The following is a 23,955-nucleotide window of genomic DNA, read 5'->3' on the forward strand; positions in this document are numbered from 1 at the left end:
TTTTATGTACAATAGTGTTTATTTGATCAAATACTTGATTAATCAATACGGAAGTTCCTTGGTGTATTACACTATCAAGATTATTATATTTTGGCATTTACAATGTCAAATTCTACATGTGAATTAGCTGTACTTTATAACAGAAAATTCATCATGTAATGCACATTCACGTCTTAATATATTACTATATCTATTTATGTAAGTAGTATATAAATATTACTGCAGTCTTAGAAAGATAAGATAGCCATTTCGAAATGCGGCAATGTCATGAATAATTCATAGGCATGTTATTTTATTTTGTTGTTATATAATGTCATTTTCCATGTACAACATGCAACAAGAATATATTAATAAATAAATAATTATACTTATTCTAGTTTTGAGACTAATATTAGTTATATTTCGCTTCGTTTCCAGAAAGAACCTATCATAACGTAAATAGTCACCAATCGTCTATATTTTTTTGCTAGAAATTATTAAGGAAGAGATTCACACTACATTTATTACGTCTAGCATAATTTCGTCGCGTAGTTTAGTCAGGATCTACTCTATTATAGGAATGAATATTTCCACGATTTATAGAATATCGATTATGTTAATGCTATCCTGATCACAATCTTTCTGCTTATTAATCTCATCTAGCAGCCACTCAGTTCCTTTTGCAAAATGATTACAATCACAGGTAACATAATATGCCAAGCTTTTATCCTTATCTCATAAATTATCATCACTTTACGACTTCGATAATATTTCCTTCATAGCTAGTTCTATTTTCAATTGTATACAAGCGACCCTTTCTTGGAATATTTGATTGATAAGGTTAACTCTCTTTTGTTCTAACATGGCGTTTTCCTTGATCAGTCTTTGTCGTAATTCTTGTTCTTCTGGGGTATTATTTTCTTTACTATCTTTAGCACTCTGAGTGCCTTCTGCTTGCTTATTCTTCAAAGCAACATGACTCCTAAGTTTAACGATTTCAAACTGTTCAGAGTTGATTTTCGCTTGGAGAAGAGACTTAAGTTGCAAGTACTCAGCATTTTCGAGTTCTAATCGTAATACTTTGAGTTCTTTTTCCGTCAGTTTTGGTTTTTCCTTAACCGGTTCGGCTGGGGGTATCTCGTGTTCGGGTGTTTCTTTTATGGGCACGTTTGTTTCTGGTTTGAATTCGAAATTGTCTTCGAATTCTGCTTCGAAGATAGGTTCGGTGCTGGGTGATTCTTTAGGGTCTGTGAATGGCTCATTGGGTGTTTTCACTTCAGTGTCCTGTGGTGTGGGTAGTTCTGACAACTGTGATGGTTGGGAAGGCTGTGAATTCCGTCTAGCCGGCTCTTCCTCTGGTTTCTCTTGTTTTTCGTCCAGGGAGGCGTGTTGTGGCTGTAGAGAGTTCGTTGGCTCTACGGATTTTTGTACGGAGCGAAGTTTTCTCTGTAAAAGAAGATTCATGTCAATGGTTTATTAACCTTAAAATTAGAATCATTAAAATTATGTATCATAAGAGATTTACTAATACTCTCAAAGACCAGTAAATGGTGGGTAAAAATCCAAGAAAAGTCTAGTAACAAAAACATTAAACAATAGTCTAGCAGTCATCAGCCAAGCGTCTCTAATTAATTCTCAACGCTAATGTTGAAGATACTTTCGATTGGAAACAAGTTTGTCTGGTTTTTCGTTACGCAAGGCAATTAGGAATTTGTGACGTCATTATCATTAATTATTTTCTCAATTTGTTAGAATGTTTTAGTAAAATATTCCAGGTAGCTGTTTTTGGTGGTTACGTCTTGGGGTCAAAACGTTCACATAACCGGTTGTGGTTTACGTTGTATTTTATTGCTTCGGTTATGTAAAATTCTCTTCAGGAGTTTAGCGCTGTAATTGGAGGAAGAGACGACCTCTTTACATATTTATTGTTACATGAATTCCCAAAAAGTAGGAGGTTTCCATTTCGTCGGAATGTTTTATATTTTATTAGATCAGTTTTAGTAGAAAATAAGTTTCTATAAATCCGAAAGCCATTAATATTTATACTACGTGCGGTATATGCAAAAATGCGTCTTTCACTTTTATTTACTGAACTGTACCGACATAAATTAGAAAATATGTATCTATTCGATTATGTTTGGCACCGACTTTGTAATTTATGATATGACTACCTACGATTTACGAATGTTAAAGTCAGAAAAGGGAATCATAAATAAGGGTGTTACAAAGCAAACATGATAATACAAGGAGATTATATGTATTATGCTAGTAAATAACAATATGGTTTTCCTCGTTTTACATAAAAATAATTTGGTTTGTATGTGGAACATTGCGCATTTAATAAAGCTATGTTTGATACCTAAACTTAATGTTTCTGGTATGCATTATTTATCAGCTGCGTTAGTTCGTATTAAAAAATTCAATATTAAAATATTTATGCCCATTTTCACCAACAATCTCTTAATCTAAGTGCCACTTAGAATAAGGGCTCTCCCAATTTTGACATAAATAACTATGGATAAGGGATACCTAAACTTTGGTGAAAACGAAATTCTTATTAAGTGTTCCGTAAATGCTTTTAGGGGATCCCTTAATTTAGGTGGTGAAAATAGGCATTAGTCATGAATTTTTTTGATTGTCGGGACTATCTTTGAACTATAACTCTATGATATGACTGGATACCTAATAAGTACAAAAAATCCTACCTACGTTCAAAAAGCTCCTTGATGATTTGAATAGCAACACTGTATTACACGTCCATTGCTTTAATCCACTCAGTAGGCGTTTAATATAAAAGGTGACTAAGGTGGACCTTAGTAAGCCCGTAAGCATACGCCAAAAGTAAAAAATTACACTGTTTTAAAAAAAAATACATTTGAGTATTTGTTGTTATAGCAGTAACAACAATACATCTTTTATGAAAATTTCAACTACTATCACGGTTCACAAGATACAGCCAGGCCATCAAACGGACAGAAGAAGAAATCTTAGTAATAAAGGAACCCCTTTAATTACGGATCCCTCAAAATATATCACATAGCTAAACTTACCTTCAACTGAGTAACAATTCTCTGCGCCTCCCACAGTTGCTGGTCTCTGGCGGGCGTGATGAACCCGGCGTGCATTTCCGCGTGGATCTGGTTGAGCAGAGACTCTTGCTTGCGGAGCTCCAGGCTTATCTCTGGAGCCGTCTCTGGGAAGTCTGGGGGGATTGACGCGAGGGGAGGTACGTATCTGGAATTGTATAAGTGGATGTTGTTTTGATGTGTTATGCTTTTATAGAAAGAATAGCTTTCGCCGGCGACTCCGGATAAAAGTCGTCTACCACTTATGTAATAAATAGAGAAATATGTATGTAGTAAATAGACAAAGAGACTAGAGCATTTATGCAAGCAAAGAAACACATTTTCAGCTTTATAATATTAGTTTAGATAAAATTCTGCTTATTACTAACGTCAATCTGTCTAAAATTGTTTAGGTATGCATGCATGTTCTTCTAACTGAGCTTCGGCTGTGATATTTGGCAGCTTGTTAGTAATGAAATGATTAGAAATGCCTTTATTATGAATTCAATAACTTCACTTGCTTACTACACATAGGCATTTGATATGATGTTTATGGGCTAATGTCAAAATTCAATTTCTAGTAAACAAAACAACAGATAGTTAATTGAAATCCGCCTCTAATTGCACGAGCTCTGTAACGAACTATTATAGCTTGTATACTGTACTAACTTGGTAAGCTGGACATCAGGGAAGAGTTTCTCAGCCTTGGTGATGAAGTAAGTGAGCAGATTGAGCGACATGTTGAGCGCGGGACCCATCGCCGTTGCTATCGTTTGTATGTTCGCGTGATTTGCCTACAAAAAAAACATTTTTTTGTTTAAATGTGACTAGATTAATGTTTGTAATTTAATCTTGCAGGTATTTTTATAGGAGACTGGGGTTAAGCTTGACATGTTTTAGCTGGTGCCAATTAACTCGATTTATATGAAACCAATATATATGGTTATGGCCAATTTTAGGTTTCAGAGACTGGCGGAGATGTATGGGCGATATACGCGTCCTTGTGCTCGGAATTTAGTTGCAACCCGCCATTGAGTTTCCCTAGACTATCTGGCCAAAGTCACTGAGAAGCAGTGGATGCGGATTGTTGAAGATCAAGTGGAGGACCTTGGGGAAGGCCTTTGTCCAGCAGTGGTGGTAGCCTCCGACTTTGACACGACGATTGATTTGACTGACCTGTTCGTTAGCCAGCACGGCGTCAAAGTGGCGCATGAGCCAGGCCAGCAGGCTGTAGTTGTGCGGCGGCAGCTTGGCTATGAGCGACAGCATGCTGGCCTCGCGCTGTGGCTCGGCGATAGCTGTGGCCTGCTCGAACTGACCGTGGAGCTCTTGTGTTAGTATAGAGTCCGGGAGTTCGCTGGAAAGACACAAAAACTGTTGTTAAGACCAGATCAAAAATATGCCACTGCAATTTTCATTTGGACTAGGTGTTTCCTGCAATTTTATTCGCGTCGTGCTCTGTAGAACGTCAGACCCATCATCCCAGAGCCTTTTCCCAACTATGTTGGGGTCGGCTTCTAGGCGAACATCGGACTCAAGGCCAGTAAAATATAACCTATGTTGCTCAGGGGTAGACTAGCATACCGACAGTGAAAGATTTTTTCAAATAGGTTCACTACTTTCGGAACATTTAGGGTCGAAACAAAACATCAAAATGTTTGATTATATAAAAGTTCCGGAATAAATAAATGAAATTTTAATTATTGAGATCATTTTTTTAAAGCGTGTGCCTTACTAACGACTTTGAACCGTATGTACTACAAAACACGCTACAAAATACAAATATTAGAATGTATACTTACCACTGAACCACTAGACTTTCGCTGTCAAAAAAAAATTGAAGACATTTTAAAGTGATCTTACCTAATAAAGCACTTCAGCATAGCACAAGCGACGGGCACGTCCCAGTGGTAAGGGAACGTGGGTCCTCGATCCGTGAACAGTTTCTTCAGCTGCTGCAGTTTTATCTTGTCAGGCTCCGTGCGGTATATCTGAGTCGATTTCAAACCGTGCGCCTGAAACATTCGATAAGTTCGAAATTAGAATCGATAAGATCGAATCATTTTGGATAGTGCGTAACAAGGATTCTCGGATCGGCCACAAGTAAATCGATATTTCAGATTCTAGAACTATTTTGACGATATGAGCTTCGGAGCTAAACATAAACGCAAAGTTTTACATCCCTGTACCCTTACAGAGTAAGGACCTTTTTTTTAGGGGAAAGAACGTGACGACACGTGGTGTATTAGGTTAGTATGTCAAGGCACAACATATTAACCAAAGTCTGATGTCAAAGATCACATACAATAACGCACTTAAACAAAAACCCCCATGAATGGCTTCCTGATTTTTTTCCGTTAAGTCTATATAAGACAGCATTGTTACATTTGAATATACGACTAATATCAACAAAAACTATTTAAAGATATATCTTCAAGTCTTAATTTCTAATCGTTATTGTTTGGTAAGTCTAACCCCAACGCCTACTCATCTTAGTCCCGTATTAATAAGTAAGCCTTGTTCCTTGTTCACTTATGTAGGTTAATTAACGGCCTATTCTAGTCAGTATGCAGGGCAAAGGGCAGAGGTTTCGAAACATTAGTTTGTGCCGGTATTAATACGGACTTATGTACTTCAAATAAGCTTTGCCACTGTTTGCTTATTGTCAAGGGGTATCATTTTATTTTCGTAAGGTTGGATTTGAGTTGGAATCAACCATAGAGAATAAAATGACTAGCGGAGATGTTATAAAGCAAAATCTTATAAGAAAGTAGCGTCGCGAAAACGCGGATGTTTGGGGGACGAGGAACGTAACTGGCTACCATTTAATTTAAGCCTTGTTGGCTTCTTCGGCAGTCAAGTCAAATAAACGCCTCGTTAGTTTTCTCGGAACGAATCGTTTTGGTCATGACTACCGTCCATATTTGACCTGCAAGAACGCCCCTTATGGCATCTGCGCTTATCTTTCTTTAGTCCGTGGAATCAACACAATACCTAACCTAACATTTTGTATTTCTAATTCTAAAAATCAAAAGATTACCAAAATAATTAGCCTGATACCCAGATAAAATTCAACAAAGCATCAGGTAATTTAATGAACCCGCGAACCATACATCCTTCTGTTACCACTGAATGCTATGCTTGTCGGCCTTACACAATATCATTGAACACAATAGGGGGAAGTCTGATGCATTAAAAATGCATAAATTATTGTAACATCACGCTTACTTTTATCCCGAAATGATGAGCAGAGATATACCTACATAAATAAATAACTTTTTATTTCTAGTGTTTAAACTTTAGGATTTAAAATAATTTGTACACCAATTCCATTTGGTAGAACATAGAGCTCTGACATGTTTAATTCTAAGACCTTTCCGTATACCTACGCTCACAAATAAATACATTGAATTTAATTGAAATATTGAAATGAAAACACCTGGAGATTTTACTTTACTTTTTGATGTTTTAGAAACGTCAAATTACAAACAATATTTACTTTTCACTCGACTACATATAAAGGGTGATGTAATAAGTAGTAGACAATGTAGTAGATAGTAATAAGGTATGATTGTGGTACTCACAGAATCGGAATGTTTTCTTTGTAAACATAGTCAAATTACAGCAGTGTATGAGATCTATGTGGTCAATGTTTATTTATTTATTTTATGAGAGGAAACTTGTTACATACGCAACCCTAACCAATATCGCCGACCTAGCAATTCCTTCAATTTACGTTCGGCGCATAGAAACTGCATCGATGACGCACATCCAGCCGCGAGCCGCCGACGCAGCAAAATTACGAATTAGCAATTAATTATTTCTTTATAATATTAGGATATATTTTTGTCATTCCATATTCTAGCATCGAATAGGTTTCACTTAATTAGTTGTAATTTCTTTTGCTTTCTAATAAATTAGTTAATAAAACTTTGGTTTTTTTTCGATCCTCCGTCTGCACTTTACTTAATTGGCGCAGTCGGTAGGATACTCGCGGGCCGGTTCGCGAGCGCGTTAGAATCATCTCACATCGATATTCGCGATCGCGAGTCGCCCGGGCGGCTATCAAGCCACGTTACGGGTATCCTGAATCTACGGTGAAGCTGCGGAGCCGGGTGGAGAATCCAGACTTCGATTCACGGAGAAGAACCAGAGATGAAATATATGTAAGTACACTAGAATCTTTCTCGTGTTGCTTCCTATCTATTCCTAGTTATTTTTATGTCTAAGATTTTCCATCGCGAGAGATCTTGTCCCCGGGACCCTGCATCACGACAGGCACGCCGGCATATAGTAGATACTAATAGAGATTTAGATAGTAGTTTAGATTTTAATTTAAGGGAGTTATTCGAACCCAGAATGGCCCACAACCCTGATACTATTTACAAGGCCTTACGCCTGGTACCCGATTTTGACGGGAACCCTAACATATTAACTCGCTTTATTCATATTTGCGACAGAATAGTAACTCAGTATGCAAGTTCCGAACCAGGCAGTGAATTAGGAAATCTGTGTCTTTTGAATGGTATCCTAAATAAGATTACGGGACCTGCTGCGTCCACTATAAACGCGAACGGCATTCCTGAAACTTGGGCGGGAATTAGATCAGCTCTAATTAATAACTTTTCTGACCAGCGGGATGAAACGGCTTTATACAATGACCTCTCCTTGGCCACGCAAGGTTCCAAAACACCTCAGGAGTTTTACGACCACTGTCAGACTTTATTTAGTACAATGATGACTTACGTAACTCTACACGAAACCATACCTACAACTATCGAAGCCAAGCGAACACTTTACAAAAAAGTTACTATGCAAGCCTTTGTACGCGGATTAAAGGAACCCTTAGGCTCACGTATACGTTGCATGCGCCCGGAAACGATAGAAAAAGCCCTCGAGTTTGTGCAAGAAGAATTAAATATTATGTACTTGCAGCAACGTAATGATTTTCCAAAAGTTCATAGTACCCCTAAGGCAGATAGGCCCTTCAATATGCCTGTGATGTATAAGCCCCCTGGTATGTATGCTACGCCTTCCAATGCGCAGAGTGTGCCGCGAGCTCCAGTACCAAACTGGCCTGCTCCAGTAGGACAGCGTGGTTACCAAACTCAGCCTCAGGCCTTTAAATTCAATATGCCTAACCAACATCTAAATCGCATGCCTAGTCGTACGGCACAAATGTTTCGGGCGCCGCCACCAAATTATCATCCGCAGAGTAACGTCTTTAGACTACCACCCAGAAATAATCCACCACAAAATTTGGGTGCTAAACCTATGAGTGGGGTTCAGCATTTTGTTACAAAACCGTTACCTATGACGTCAGGGCATGACTGGAGTAGACACGGTAACCCACCGCCAACTAACTATTTTAAAACACGTGAGTTAAATTTGAATGAATTTGTCTTGCCTGATAATTCCTATTATTCTGACGATTACTACGGTGAACCAGGGTACGACTGTTACACAGAATATAGTGATCATAACGTGTGCTATAACTATGACTATGATAACGACGCTTACGGTAACACAACTTATGATAATCAGATGACAGGCGAAATGGAGCCACAACCGGGTCCTAGTAACGCAACTCAGAACCAGGATTTTCGGTCGGGTCCGGAATCAAAAGAACAAAAATAGACCTCAATTTACAAACCCAACGGCAATTGCCTTATATACAAATATCTTCGCCACCCTTGAAACTGCTAATAGATACCGGCGCTAATCAATCTTTTATTAGCCCCGAGGCCGTACAAGGTTTTTTCTCTGACTATCCCCTTAGCTATGATCCTTTTGAGGTCACAAACGTACATGGTGTTAGCAAGAACGATTACTCCATTACGTTACCATGTTTTACAGAATTCAATGAGAATGACAATATAAAACTGTTCATTTATCGTTTTCATGATTACTTCGATGGACTAATAGGGTTAGATTTATTGTCTAAATGGGAGGCTAAAATAGATTTAAAAGATTATAAATTAATAACACGAGCAGCTACCACTAACATTAAAGTATATAATTCACGTAACGTCAACCTCTATGAAGATGTTATCCCAGCTCAAACCTCTAAATTAGTTAGAATACCTATTAACGCCCCGGATGGCGATGTTTTGATAGAAGAGCAAGTTCTGTGTAATTGTATCATTCACGAATGTTTTACTACTGTAGTTAATAGTCGTGGTTTTGTAGAACTAGAAAACCCAACACCTAATGACGTTATATTCTCTTTAGATCGCCCTGCTTGTGCAGAACTTTTCAATATCAAATGCACGCAGGCGGAGCCTTCAAACCGTATCAATAACGTGCTATCGCGTTTGCGCACTGACCATCTAAACGAAGAGGAAAAAGCCAACTTATTAACCCTCTGCTCTCGGTACCCTGATGTATTTTATATAGAAGGAGAATCGCTAACGTTTACTAATAAGATAAAACATCGAATACGGACAACTGATGAAGTACCCGTATATACTAAGAGCTACCGTTACCCATTTGTACATCGGGAAGAAGTAAGAGACCAAATATCAAAGATGTTACAGCAAGGTATAATAAGACCCTCGGATTCTGCTTGGAGCTCACCCATATGGGTAGTGCCTAAGAAGAAAGATGCTTCTGGTAGGCAGAAATGGCGTCTCGTTGTCGATTTTCGTAAGTTAAACGAAAAAACGATCGACGACAAGTACCCCATACCAAACATTAGTGACGTCCTTGACAAACTGGGCAAGTGCCAATACTTCACGACCCTAGATTTGGCAAGTGGGTTCTACCAAGTGGAAATGGACCCTCAGGATATTTCGAAAACCGCATTCAATGTAGAACATGGTCATTTTGAGTTCCTTCGAATGCCTATGGGATTGAAAAACTCACCGTCCACCTTCCAAAGGGTTATGGACAATGTCCTAAGAGGTCTACAAAATAACATATGCCTAGTTTATCTTGATGATATAATTGTGTACAGCACGTCCTTGCAAGAGCATATGGATAACCTAGAAAAGGTCTTCCAGAGACTTAGGGAATCCAACTTCAAAATACAAATGGATAAGTCCGAATTTTTAAAACTTGAGACTGCATATCTAGGACACATAATTAGTAGGGAGGGCATCAAGCCAAACCCTGATAAAATCTCAGCAATAACTAAATACCCCATTCCAAAGACCCCTAAAGAAATTAAGCAATTTTTAGGTCTTCTCGGTTACTACCGCAAATTCATACCCGATTTTGCGCGAATAACCAAACCTCTCACTATGTGTCTGAAAAAAGGAAGTAGAATAATTCATAGCCCCGAATACGTCAATGCTTTTGAAAATTGTAAAACACTTCTAACCAATGACCCTATTCTACAATACCCAGACTTTAAGAAAGAATTCAATCTCACTACAGACGCTTCTAACGTCGCAATTGGAGCAGTTTTATCGCAAGGACCGATAGGGTCTGATAAACCTGTATGTTACGCTTCCCGAACACTCAATGATAGCGAGTTAAATTACAGCACCATTGAGAAGGAATTACTTGCCATAGTCTGGGCTACCAAATACTTCAGGCCTTATTTATTTGGTAGAAAGTTCAAAGTACTGACTGACCACAAGCCGCTCCAATGGATGATGAATCTAAAGGAGCCAAACTCACGACTTACCAGATGGCGACTACGACTTAGCGAATACGACTTTACTGTAATATATAAGAAAGGAAAGATCAACACTAACGCTGACGCTCTCTCGCGTGTAGAAATTCACAATGAGGAAATCGACGAGATCAATTCATTGATTGATAGTATTAAAGACTTGAGTTCGATGATTAACAACCCCTCAGTGGCACAGCCTCCACCACAAAATTCCTCAACTGACACTATACACACTAGTAATGAGCATCCCATATTGGAGGTACCTATTACAGACGAACCACTCAACAAATTTCATAGACAGATTTACTTTACTGTAGTAGGTGACATAAAACGACGCCCAACAGTGACTAAACCCTTTGAGAATCATACCCGGGTAGCAATTCAACTTTCAGAATCTAACCTAGAGAACGACGTCACAAATGCGATTAAGGAATATGTAAATCCGAAAGTTAAAACAGCTGTTCTAATAAATCCCCCTCTGGCCATGTACTCTATCATACCCATAATACAGGACAAGTTTAAGAGCTCCTCTCTCAATCTGACATTAGCTAAGACTGAACTTGAGAACGTCAAAGAATACCTCCGACAACAAGACATTATCCGACATTATCATGACGGTAAGACTAATCACCGGGGAATAAACGAATGTCATTTAGCCCTTTCACGTAAATATTACTGGCCAAAGATGAAAGAACACATAACTAAATTCATCAATGAGTGTACTATCTGCGGTCAGGCTAAATATGACAGGAATCCAATTAGACCTCAATTCAACATAGTTCCCCCAGCTACCAAACCACTCGAAATCGTCCACATGGACCTCTTCACAGTTCATAACGAAAAATACGTAACTTTTATAGATGTCTTCACAAAATACGGACAAGCATATCATTTACGAGATGGTACTGCTATTAGCATCTTGCAAGCACTTCTGAAATTCTGTACTCATCACGGACTTCCTATGACTATCATTACAGACAATGGTACTGAATTCACAAACCAACTCTTCTCAGAGTTTATACGCCTTCATAAAATAATCCATCATAAAATTCTACCTCATAGCCCAAATGACAACGGTAACATTGAACGTTTCCATCTGACATTATTAGAACACATTAGAATACTTAAACTACAACACAAGGACGAACCGATTGTTAACCTTATGCCATACGCCATCATAGCATACAACAGCTCTATCCATAGTTTTACCAAGTGCAGGCCCTTCGACCTCCTGAACGGACATTTCGATCCCAGAGATCCAGTAGACATAGACCTTACTGAGCATATCTTACAGCAATATGCGGAGAATCATAAACAGCAGATGAAACGGGTTTACGAAATCATAAATGAAACATCCCTCTCTAACCGAACAGCCCTTATCGAAAATAGGAACAAAACTCGCGAGCCAGAAGTAGAATATGAGCCCCAACAACAAGTTTTTATCAAGAACCCATTTGCTAGCCGTCAGAAAGTTGCACCGCGTTATACCCAAGACACAGTGCTAGCCGACCTGCCTATACATATCTATACTTCAAAAAAACGCGGCCCCATAGCCAAATCGAGGCTTAAACGTGTACCTAAAGGGAGCCCATTGTTACAGATTTCTGCTGATGATATTCCACGCGACGAGGCCTCAAGAGATAAAACTTGAATCACTAGCTGATGGACCAGGACTTTTACCGTATAGATTGGGAACAACTAGACTAACGTTACACTACCACTCATTCATTCAGTACATACAATTAGACGATATAGAAGATAAGATACACTCAGTACAAATGCAACTTGACACCTTTAGGACCAGACTCAGTAACGACACTTACATGCTTTATGAGTATCAAATTGACTATCTCACCCATAAGCTCAATCAGGTACTAAATCAAGTTCGATCATTGGAACCTATTAGAGTCAAAAGAGGTCTTGTAGATGGCCTAGGGTCAGTAATAAAGAGTGTTACTGGCAATTTAGATTATCTAGATGCCCTAAAATACGACCAAGCTATTAGTACTTTACAAAATAACGAAAACAAAATTGTCTCAGAACTTAATAATCACATCAGTCTTAGTAAAGAGTGGATGTCCCAGCATAGAATTATCATTGATCAGTTAACTGAAAATCAAATGAGAATAAATGCAACGTTAGAGTTACTTCTTGTAAAAGAGGCTCACAAAGATTACGGTTTAATCAAATTCGCAAAATTTGCTCAGATTTTAGGAATAATTACTAATAACGTAGAAGACTTAATGTCAGAAATAGTTAGATTAGAAAATATATTAGCTTTTATACGATCATCCAGTACTCATCACTCCATGATTAACATCGAAGTACTAAAGACCATGATAGATAAACTTAAACATATTTACAACCAGGATCAGATCTTGAATTTAGAGTTAAGAGAGTATTATAACGTAATAAAACCAGGATCTTACTTTACTGAAAAAAGAATAGTCATAGTTTACAATTTCCCCATAGTGTCTAAAGATCTCTACGACCTATATAGATTATCCATAGTCCCTAACAAAAACCAACTCGCCCTTATTCCCCCCAGTCCCTACATAGCAACGAACGAGAAATCATTCGTGTACATAGAGGCTGAATGCCCGAAGTACAGCAACACCCATCTCTGTGAAAAGAAGATAAGTCATCAGATCCGAACGAAGCCAGATTGCATACAGAAGCTCATCATCAACCAAGACCTTGAAGATACCTGTCCCTTCACGAAAATTGTTCTCACCAAAGAAGCGGTAGAAAAATTTGACGATCAACACTACGTGATCTCTTTGCCCCAACCGACCAAAGTACAGTTGGCTTGTAGCAGGAAAGACTTCAATACATTGCAAGGAAGCTATCTTGTCACCATTCCCTTGAACTGCTATCTACAAACAAAGGAATTCACCATCATCAACGACAGCAACGAGATAAAAGGTCAACCGCTGAAGCTATCAAAAATCCCACACAATGACACAAACCAGACAAATAGCCCCGCTCACATCATCGGGTTCAATTCTGTGAACTTGGAGGAACTACACAATATCCAGAGGAAAATTAATATGGAAAAAACCGTACAAATTGACAGGACCCAGTCAATTGTCCTATACCACACAACCATACCATTTTATATCATCATATTATGTGCAGTGGTACTCATCGCGTTCATACTGAGCCGCAAATACAAATGTTGGAATCTCAATGCAAATGAGAAGGATAAGCAGCCAGATCCTAAATTACATTCCTATGAAGAAGTGAATAGAGAAACCAGGAAACGAGATGAGACTCCAGCAACATTTTCTCTTAATATGATCAAATAGTTGCTGATCTTCGGGGGGAGGTGTTACATACGCAACCCTAACCAATATCGCCGACCTAGCAATTCCTTCAATTTACGTTCGGCGCATAGAAACTGCATCGATGACGCACATCCAGCCGCGAGCCGCCGACGCAGCAAAATTACGAATTAGCAATTAATTATTTCTTTATAATATTAGGATATATTTTTGTCATTCCATATTCTAGCATCGAATAGGTTTCACTTAATTAGTTGTAATTTCTTTTGCTTTCTAATAAATTAGTTAATAAAACTTTGGTTTTTTTTCGATCCTCCGTCTGCACTTTACTTAATTAACTTCACAGCTTACACCACATAGTACCAGCTTACAGTAAATATACATAAAATTATTATATCGAACATTACGCTAATTACGAAGTACACAGATATGTTTTACCCAGAGGTATTCCCATCTCACATTCACACGTCAGAAGCATCTTTTTACTGCTTTATGTATTGTATACTCGCTTTCCGCAGGCGGTTTCACCCGCGTCCTGAGATAACTGCTTCCCGTAGGCGGATGGTGACAAAATCCTATGTCTTCCTCCCGGGTCTAAGCTAGCTCCCCGTATTTTCAGCGTAAATGGTTCAGCCATTCTTGAGTTATAATATGTGTAACTAACAAAGTACATACATATAGATTATTTTTGCTTCAAAATATAAAGGTAAAATCGTACCTGCAAGTAATCGATACTGTCTCTCACAACGAGAGGCAGTCCAGTGTCGTCGTGGCATCGCGATCGCTCCACTGATTGTGATAAGGGTACTCCGAATATTGGTAACGCCACTGAAAAAAGAGAAAATCGAGTTTCATCACGAGTTTGTTAACGGATGGTCTTCGATAACGCTGATTATGCTGATTAATTAAATTTCGGACATGTTTTTAAATCTCGCGAACTATACTAGTATCTAGTATACAATAGGTAAAAACAGGTATCAAATGTTGTGGCTTGTTTTGAAAACTACATATGTATGTATTTCAAAATGACTGAATGATTAAACTTCTGATTGACGTGTAAAAAATAACGTATAAATAAAACTATGATCCAACACTTGGCTGGTCACACATTAAGTACTTAATAGTATTTTACATGGTAGATTATTATTTTTATGTACTAACGTCACATTACGAACAAAGCATTTTAAAATGCATTTTTATGTGCAGTAACCACGTAAATACATAATAGAACAAATGATAACTCTGTGAATCACATGTAGGTACAGTCACGTTGAGAAGTTATTAAAACAAATTAGAAGTACAAAGTGGAACCCGCCATGGCACATATCAATCAAAACGTGTTTTTGATTGTATAAGAGACATGAGGTTTTGCTTCCCATTGTCTTTCGATTTTTTTTGGTGTCTAGGCATCAAGTTTGTTCATGAGCATAAGTGGAAAATGAGACAGGGAGGGGCGTTATGGGGGCTGTCTTTTGTTTTTGAGTTTGAGACACTGATGAAGTTGGCTGTGACATAATTGAACTACTACTACTAGTTGAACTCACAATTCATGGCAGAATTCTGCCAAGAATTGTGAGATCATGGAACCATAAGGAATTTATCTCAAAAAATCCTTTTACAAAGATCTGTTCTGAGAAAGGAGTTGGTCTCAGATTACATGAAATTTAGGATGCCGTGAATGGAACACTGAATGGAACAAATATCTTCTTCCATCATTACAATTACATTGTAAATGCGAAGGCAAAAAATATAAACTAAAATGATATTCAAGTAAGTAATGCGCCAAAACTGTTTACATTATGAGAACAATAACAAAAACTGAGTTACATGAAGGTTACTTTTAATAAAGAACAAAAGAAAAACCACTTACCACCGATAGAAAAGCCGTGAATAAAAGGGTTCATAATTAAAAAGAATCACAAAGAGCACGGGCTGAGCGCAGATTCGTGAGATCGCAACTAACAACAGACAAAGTGCGACAATAGATCCAAAGAATTCATGTTTACACACCTTGTTATCATTTACCTTGAAAAGAATGCTCCATTTAGGCATTGCAGATAATTCTGGGCCGATTATGGATTTTACGATAATGAAGGTGCGAAAATCAATGTTGGCGTACATAAGCATGGTTTTAACGAAAACAATATGTACTCGAATAAAGTAGAACAGGATCATGGTGGTATATAAAACAAAATACTTTACTTGCGACATTTACATCGTCAGCTAAATTGATGTAGATTATGTGATAAGACATGCCTCTCTCTAATAACGTAATTGGCTTTTATGATGATAAAAAGAATGGAGTCCCTTTATCAATAAAACAGTTGGGTTAATCGGCATAGCATGCAGAATCGGAGAAATAAAATACGTACCTAATGTACCTATGTAACTAGACCAACCAATAAGGCAGAGGAAATCATATATTTTTTCTTTATATGGTGGTGAATAAGAGGATGGATCGCCTGATGAAAAGCGATTATTGTCGCCCATGGCCTGGTGTCCGGCAATGCTAAAGAAGAAGCAATTGAAAGCATTGAAAAGGAGCAAGTACGTCTTCCCTTAAAGTTTCGGAGGTCGTATTTCATCTAGACTAATATGAGAAAGAGGATTTTTTTTGTAATCGAAAGGCTCCGAAACTACTTACGATTTAAAAATGCTTTCACAGTTGGATAGATAGACTATCCCCGAGTAACATAGGCTATATTTTATCCGGGTACGGGAAAATCAGTTAGCCGTTAGTAGTCTTATGTTAATGTTGCCTCTACATATAAGATAAATCTTTTTGACGGTAGGTCACTCAATCACTATTCTACGTCAGTCATTAGTATGCAGAACAGTGCATGCATAATGAAGCCGACCATCTGCTGATATTAATATTGACCTTCATTAAAATGCATTTCATCAAACAACAGATGAATTTAAACACCTTATCTAATGACTAATGTTATTTAAATGTCGAGTTTATACTTGTTTTTTGTATAGCTGACTTCCGATCAGCGAATTTCAAACTTCTATACTTATTGCATTCGAGGATAATGTTACTTTTTGTGAGTGGATAATAAAATCTACCGGTCTTAACCAGTCTTTAATCTCTCGTGATAACCACCTTACAAACAAACAAATATTTGTAAGATCTGTTTGTAAATACGATGTTGCTTGTTTATCCAAAGAATACTACGTTACGACGAATCTTAGTCATCAGTGGCCCAGTCTGTAATATCGTGTTTGGCGGTAGACAGCCACACAAAACATGTGCGGTCAGGTAGTTCCTCCTACAGTAGTTATGTCTAGGTATCAAGGGTTGCGGTTTAGAGATGTGTTTACAAGACCCAAAAGTACGTATAAACAATGTAGGAACTTTGCTTACCTCCCAAAGTAAATATCTCTTCAAAAGGTATCCCACACGTGAACGTCGAGGGAACTTTCGTCAACTTCTTGTCTTTCTTATCTTTATCCTTTTCTTTCACCTTTTCCTTTTCTTTCTCTTTAACTTTTTCCTTGTCTTTGTCCTTTGTCTTATCCTTCTTCTCATCTTTAAGTTTTTCCTTAGACTCTAGTTTGAATTTCGCTTTCTCTTCCTTTTCCTGTTTATGAAACAACAAACTATAAAGTAATGGACATCAATATTTAACATGTGTCGCAAAATAAACGTTGTTATAAAAGAAAGTTGTGTTTCATTAGGCTCGTAAAACTAAAAATAACACTGAAATATCGTAAACTTGTAAACATAGTAATCACCGATATTCAATTAATAACTCTTGCACTACCCACTTTACATACATCAACTTTCAATAAATGATCGTGACCGATTTTTCACGAGCCAAGCACCTAAATATTGGTTATCCATTGATTACAAATCACTATGGCCTCAACACAATTGATTAGAAAATTCACTGATAACAGAAAGTAATATAAACAAATAACACGAAAATATCGAGCACCTTTGAGAAAACATTGCGTAGGTGATGCATGACGCGCATTCAAGACCCAACTGAACAAACCATGACCGTACTGCCGCCGTTTATCCAAGGTCGGAGCTACACCTACTGAACAGTGAAATTATGCAAAACTTATCAACTGCTGAACCGCGAAAATTCAACTTGACATGGAAATCTAACATTTGATAAACACACTTCAAAACAATACAGATAAAGTGTTATCTTTTTGTATTTATGCGCGCTAGAGTTACTTCGGATTAAACAAAGGATCTAATAAATAAATGACGACGATTGCAAGGCTACTGTGACAATAGATGTGACATACCCTTTCTCAATACATTTTGATCCTTATTTACAAGACATAAAGACTATTTTTGCGGGGATACAAACTGAACTGCAAGGTCATGCAATGTCTTGTTCGTCTTGGCAATTTTGTGTTAGCTTAAAGTTGCTTTTTAGTTGAAATTCGATATTCAACATACTTTTAGAGTCCTGTGTTAATTTATATTAATGTCTCCTAAGTATCTAATTTCTTTTTTATGTTTGTTGCCTTTGGTTTCATTTACTGGATAAATCATCCTTCGCATCCTTTGCTTCCGAAACTCTATTTACAATATGGGCGTCATATAACGAACATTATTATTTATTTATTTATTTCTTATTACAGGTACATTATATGTTCTAAAAGGTACAAAGCGTCCAACAAAACTGTATACAACAGTTTGTGAACAATGTTACACGTTAGGGCCAGCTGATTTAACTATGAATTTATAGTTGAGTCAGACATCTCAATCGCGCGACATGCCAAAAATATCTATGTCGGAATCTGCTGAATATTTGATACATTTCGGAAGGCATTTATTTCAAAGCAGACTAGGCCCTTTATGGCCCTTACCAAGTCATCTCTATCGTACAAACTGTCTAATTTCTTTTAAGTCAGAGCCTATGTTCAGTTACGACGACTGGCCTCTTTTTCTGTTCTACCACGGTTTTCGTGGATGTGACCTATCGTTCATCTGACATCGTTCGTTATCGTTCGCGACTTGTCGACTGATGATAAGTTATTAAAAGCGAAAGTTTGTTTCAAGGAGTACTGGATAGATTTTGATTAAACTTGGCAGTAATAAAGGTGGAATAACAAAAAGGCTATTTTTAACCAGGTACGAGAAGTGGCGTTTCAGCTGTTTCAAGCTGGCGAGAGCTTAGTCTTGTAATGTGAAGTATATTCCGATCACAGACAAAAACTACTTATCAATATAAAATATAAACAATAATGTGGTTATGTTATGATTCTCATGGATATTCATGAGAACCTGCATGTGATAAATATTTACTAGGTACTAGGTAGCTGGAATGTGTGACACTATGCAAGTAAATGAACCATGAATTCAGCTCTGGTAGGTACAGAATATAATGTGTTTGGATGTAGATCATATCATCGTATCATGCAGATAGCAGAGTAATCATGTAATCATAATCAGATGAACAATACATAGTTGCAAATAATGTAAACCAGAAAGTAACTCTGTATGAGGCAATGAACAAACCAATTCAAATAAAATTGGTACAATAGTCTAGTCTAAGAAAGGGCTAGAATAGGCTTCCTTTTATCCAGGTGCGGGAAGTAGTTCTTTCTAGATGTGAGGTATAGCTAGTTATTTAAAACGTTCATTCAACCAGAACCTACAGACAAACATTTTATGTATTGTGTAGGATTTAACAAAAACTCTATCAAGGAGTTAAATTTGAATGTGTCAATAAATTCTTTTTTTTGTTGCCACATAGCCCACTGCAGATTACTTCACTATTAAAAAATAAGGTTACCTATAATCTTCCTCAATAAAAGTTTGATACCCAAACACAGATACATTGTATAATCTGACCAGAAGTTAAGGAGATTGGCTTTTCAAAGAAACAGACCCCCTCCTCAGCTTTGTAATATAAGTCTAAATTACTAACCTTGTCTTTCTCTCTCAGTTTATCCCTCTTTTCTTTCTCCTTCTTCTCTCTCTCCCTCTCCTTCTCTCGTTCCTTTTCTTTTTTCTTTTCCTTTTCTTCGCGCTCCCTTTGCTTTGCTGCATCTTCTAGTACTTTCTCTTTGTCACGGGATTTCTCACGCTTCTCCTTACTTTTAGTGGGGAACTTGAACGATTTTGTTTTCTTCGATTTTGACGGACTTCTGGCAAAAATTGGCTTATTAAATGGTGTACATTTTAAAATAAATTATGGTGAAATAATAAACCGTATTTGAAGTGCTTGATTAATAGAAATTTATGCATGGCCAGCTCTGTTTGTTATTTTGTGATAGCTAAAATAAAAAAGTGTAGTTGGTGCTTGCTGTTTCTCAAAAAGGTTAGGAAAGATAGGAATTCTAAATAAGTTCTAAGGAGTTTATATCCAGTCATTACTACTATGCTTCATTTAAAATTGATAGAGGAAAGTAAATGTAGAAAATGAATGTAAAAAATGTTATATTTTTGCGAGTGAAAGTTATAGCAAGTTATCTATACATATAATAAATCTGTAGAAAAGTAATTTTTGTACATTGAAGAAATTGACAAAAAAAATAGCCAGCATGTTAAAGGATAACTAACAGAACCCATTTCCATCATTTTTGTCATTTTTGTCTGTTTGTCTGTTTATCTGTTTGTTTGTTCGCGATTCACGTAAAATCTACGAATTAAATGCAGACAATGCTTATATACAAAAACTCTACGTAACTTGGGGTATTACTTAGTTTTTGTTTCATCGAAATCGATTCACTCTATCAAAAGATATGATTAATTTTGTGAATTCAAGATGTAAAATATTACGACACGCAATCTATTTGTCAAAACTGTACATTTGAATGTTGTACTTATATTAGTTGATCGGCCTATTATTAATCTTTACACAGAAAATCACACCTTTATAAGTAACTTCGGAAGAAAAAAAAAATATGAAAATTTTATTTAGCCAAGGTTAAAGTAGCTCCATCTGTGGTAAATAAAATACATCATCAATTAGTCAAAGGAGCGAGGTGGAATGACAATATTACCATACATTCTTTATAGAGGATTATTATTTCAACAGATGGAGTTGTGTATTTTCCGTAATTCACCATATTTTAACACGAAGTGTAATTTTTCGATAGACATTTCAATAGTCTTTGTCAGTTTGCCGTGCCACATCAAAATCCAACTATAATTATTACCTTGATGAAAGGAAAATTAATAGTTCTCGGCCAAATTTAAAACGGTGCCATCTAAATTATTTTTTGAACATTATGTCAAAAATGATGACTTTAGTGGAACAATTAATTATTATTTAAAGTTACAGATGGAGTTCATATCAGGATTTTTTCATAAACATAGTTTAGCTTATCTTCCACTAATGTGGTGGCCTTAAAACAAATTACTTTGACTGAGTAGTATTAAGTAGACCTTAATTATTTTTTCTGATGCAAAATATGTAAACTTAATCCTAGAAGAAATGAGGATCTATCTCTCGCAAGCGCTGCTAAGCGTGAGGTAGGTAATGTAGGATTCTGTAGCTTTAAAAACAAGCCCAGATACAAAGTGCAGATAAGAAATGGGAGCTTTCTCGATTTAATACCATACACACGTAAAATGCTTTATGCGTCTGAAAACGTACAAATTACGCGCCGCATACCAGAGACATGTTAACTTTCAACTTCTGATCGCAAATACACTGTTCACGATTACGAACAGTCTCAGTAAGACCCGAGCCAAGTCTAAAAAACACCTTTTAGATAAAACTACGTTTGATGTCATTTAATCACAAAGACAGAATTTTTCTCTGTTGCAAATCCTATCCACCTATATCCTATCCTAATCCAGAATGCATTGCAGGTGTGCATTGCACAAAAACCAATGGTATCCTATTCGAGAAGTCAAAAGAGTTGACCTGCTAACGTCAGCTTCTGCGCTAAGCAAGTGTTCTTAATAGTACCATCAGAATTACATTCATCGTTGAATGAGGTGATTAAATTTTCAGAAACCACAATAACAGTAGGAGCCAAAGCGTATGATCGCTTCATAGAGCTCTGATTGGCCTCAGGTGACCAAGTCAGGTCTGATTGGTTTGTTCATCAGATCTTTGAAAGTGTTTCGGTGGATACTTACTGTCGTCCTGTTTACGTGTGACACAAAATATGGTATATAAACGTCCTCCGCAATAGCGAAATTTTCCCGGTGTGCGGTAGTGATGCACAGTATATAACACTTATGTTTCTTTTGATTTGCTGGCTCCACCAAGAAATGGCAAATTGCGAGCGTACATTTTGAAAATCTTCAAGTACGAACACATGAAGTGGACTCGCACAGATACGTACATTTTGCCTATTCGTGAACTAATGCAAACATTTCGGTGGAGTCCCGGCTTAGGCCACCACATTAGGCGTGCGCGATCCTCGGGCGTGTGAGTAGCGCGGGCGCCGCGCGTGCGTCGCGAGCGCGTTGCGTGAGCGTCGCGTTTTGCTGCCCTGCGGCATTTGCAGCGCGCTCGCGGCGCGCACGCGCCGCTCTCCTTGACGTTTAACTGCTAAGGCGTTTAGCGGGCGGCGGGGATAGCGGGCGAAGGGGTAAGAACGCAACTCGAGCGCCGCGTGCTCGCCGCGAGCGCGTCGCTTGCACTCTTCACACATGCCGCAGGGCAGCAAAACGCGACGTTCACGCAGCGCGCTCGCGACGCCCGCGCTACTCACACGCCCGAGGATCACGCACGCCTAATGTGGGGTCAGCCTTACCATAGTGAGTAAGTGCACAGAAAATCCCCGTCATACAAGTGTTTCTCCCCAGTAGTGAAACTATCCTACCCTATGCGCCTGCTGATGATGATGACTCATTTTATTATCCATCCAGCTATTCCCCAACTATGTTGGTGTTGGCTTCCAGTCACCGAATCTGTTTGAGTACCAATATTTTGCTTGGAGCGACTACCTATCTACCTATCTTCAATTCAGTCAACTACACAAGACGATATCCATGGTAAGACTGACAGACTTTCTGGCTTCTGATTAGTCGCAGCAGCTGCAGAAAATGTACAAATGACAGCTTTGTCAGACTCAAAGCATATAGACATAGATTATAGCTGTTTCCTGTGAAAATTACTTACGCACCATACGTAATAATTTTCCAAATTGGCTGAACAACGTCACAAACTTTACTTCTTTTGTTTAGATAAATGGTCACATCCACAACACAACCTTGATCAATGAATCTATGCGACTGCTAAGTGCTAATCCTAATTATACTGTCACGTGAAAGAATGCACCTACGGGATAAGTAGTATTTTGACTATTCTATATTGCCCACGCAGACGAAGTTGCGGGCAACAGCTAGTTATAAATAAATTAAAAACTGACTTGGTATCAGTATCCTCTTCAGGTGAACTTTCTCCTTCCAAAGCAGCATAGCCTCTGTCTTTCTTCTCTTTCTTTTCTTTGCGCCTTCCTAATAGGTCTTTCTTGCTAGGTTTCTCATGATCAGCTCCATCACTAACTGGATGAACAAAAAAACATTAAATCTGAGAAATATTATCTTTCTGCAAAATTGTAAAAAGTTTGGAGATTCTTTTTCACAAAGGGTGGAGTTATGAGCAAAATTATTTCACAGAAAGCATTCTTTTAGATTGATTTTGACTTCTGCCTGTGTATCGTAATTATTTCTCAGATATATATATATCTAAGGTAAAAAATAAGAGTATTCAAGTAAAATTTTACACTTAATTGGAATGCGTACTTACAGTCACTTTCATTACTTTTTCTCCCACTCTCCGATGCGTACAGGCCTGGAAAGTCCTTTTCAACATCGGGGCTTTCAAAATCCATGATTTTATTAGGAGAGGATTCCTAATTCGTTACCTATTTTTACGCAAGTTTAATTCCTTTCGGCAAAACAAGAAACCATTATTGAAATTCTATTTTTTTGACACATTTCCCTGTTCCTCCGTCAATGTTGTCACATATGTCATATGTCAACGTGTATGTCATAAAATTATAAATAATCTGTGTACCACCAGTCTGAATTATATAAATTAAATTACTTGAATTACTCCACAAATCACATAAG

General features: G+C 37.6%; 1 protein-coding gene across 3 annotated transcripts; it reads right to left on the reverse strand.

The window, feature by feature from the left end:
* On the reverse strand, nucleotides 1-23,843 carry LOC124640591 (ralA-binding protein 1). Of its 3 annotated transcripts, none has more exons than XM_047178420.1 (10): nucleotides 23,630-23,843; nucleotides 23,250-23,385; nucleotides 19,844-20,060; nucleotides 17,314-17,530; nucleotides 14,665-14,774; nucleotides 4,908-5,059; nucleotides 4,221-4,401; nucleotides 3,714-3,838; nucleotides 3,030-3,213; nucleotides 1-1,425 (listed from the first exon to the last, which is right to left on the reverse strand). In XM_047178420.1, exons 1-10 carry the CDS (start codon nucleotides 23,712-23,714, stop codon nucleotides 733-735), a joined length of 2,100 nt encoding a protein of 699 aa, XP_047034376.1. In that variant the 5' UTR covers nucleotides 23,715-23,843; the 3' UTR covers nucleotides 1-732. The 3 variants fall into 3 exon arrangements, with proteins under 3 accessions (XP_047034376.1, XP_047034375.1, XP_047034377.1); XM_047178419.1 differs by having other exon boundaries at nucleotides 19,844-20,063; XM_047178421.1 differs by lacking the exons at nucleotides 19,844-20,060; nucleotides 23,250-23,385; nucleotides 23,630-23,843 and adding an exon at nucleotides 17,888-18,150.
* Between the last annotated feature and the right edge of the window lie 112 nt (nucleotides 23,844-23,955).

Source organism: Helicoverpa zea, chromosome 21 (genome assembly GCF_022581195.2).
Source record: "Helicoverpa zea isolate HzStark_Cry1AcR chromosome 21, ilHelZeax1.1, whole genome shotgun sequence".
Taxonomy (NCBI): Eukaryota; Metazoa; Arthropoda; class Insecta; order Lepidoptera; family Noctuidae; genus Helicoverpa; species Helicoverpa zea.

What these genes read in the sequence shown, in the direction of transcription:
- LOC124640591 (XM_047178419.1), bottom strand. Translation starts at nt 23,714, where the DNA reads ATGGATTTTGAAAGCCCCGATGTTGAAAAGGACTTTCCAGGCCTGTAC. An exon ending in AACTGAGAGAGAAAGACAAG is followed by an intron (nt 17,531 to 19,843) that starts GTTAGTAATTTA and finishes TTTCATAAACAG; the next exon opens with GAAAAGGAAGAGAAAGCGAA. An exon ending in CCGTGCTGGCTAACGAACAG is followed by an intron (nt 3,839 to 4,220) that starts GTCAGTCAAATC and finishes TTTTTTTTGTAG; the next exon opens with GCAAATCACGCGAACATACA.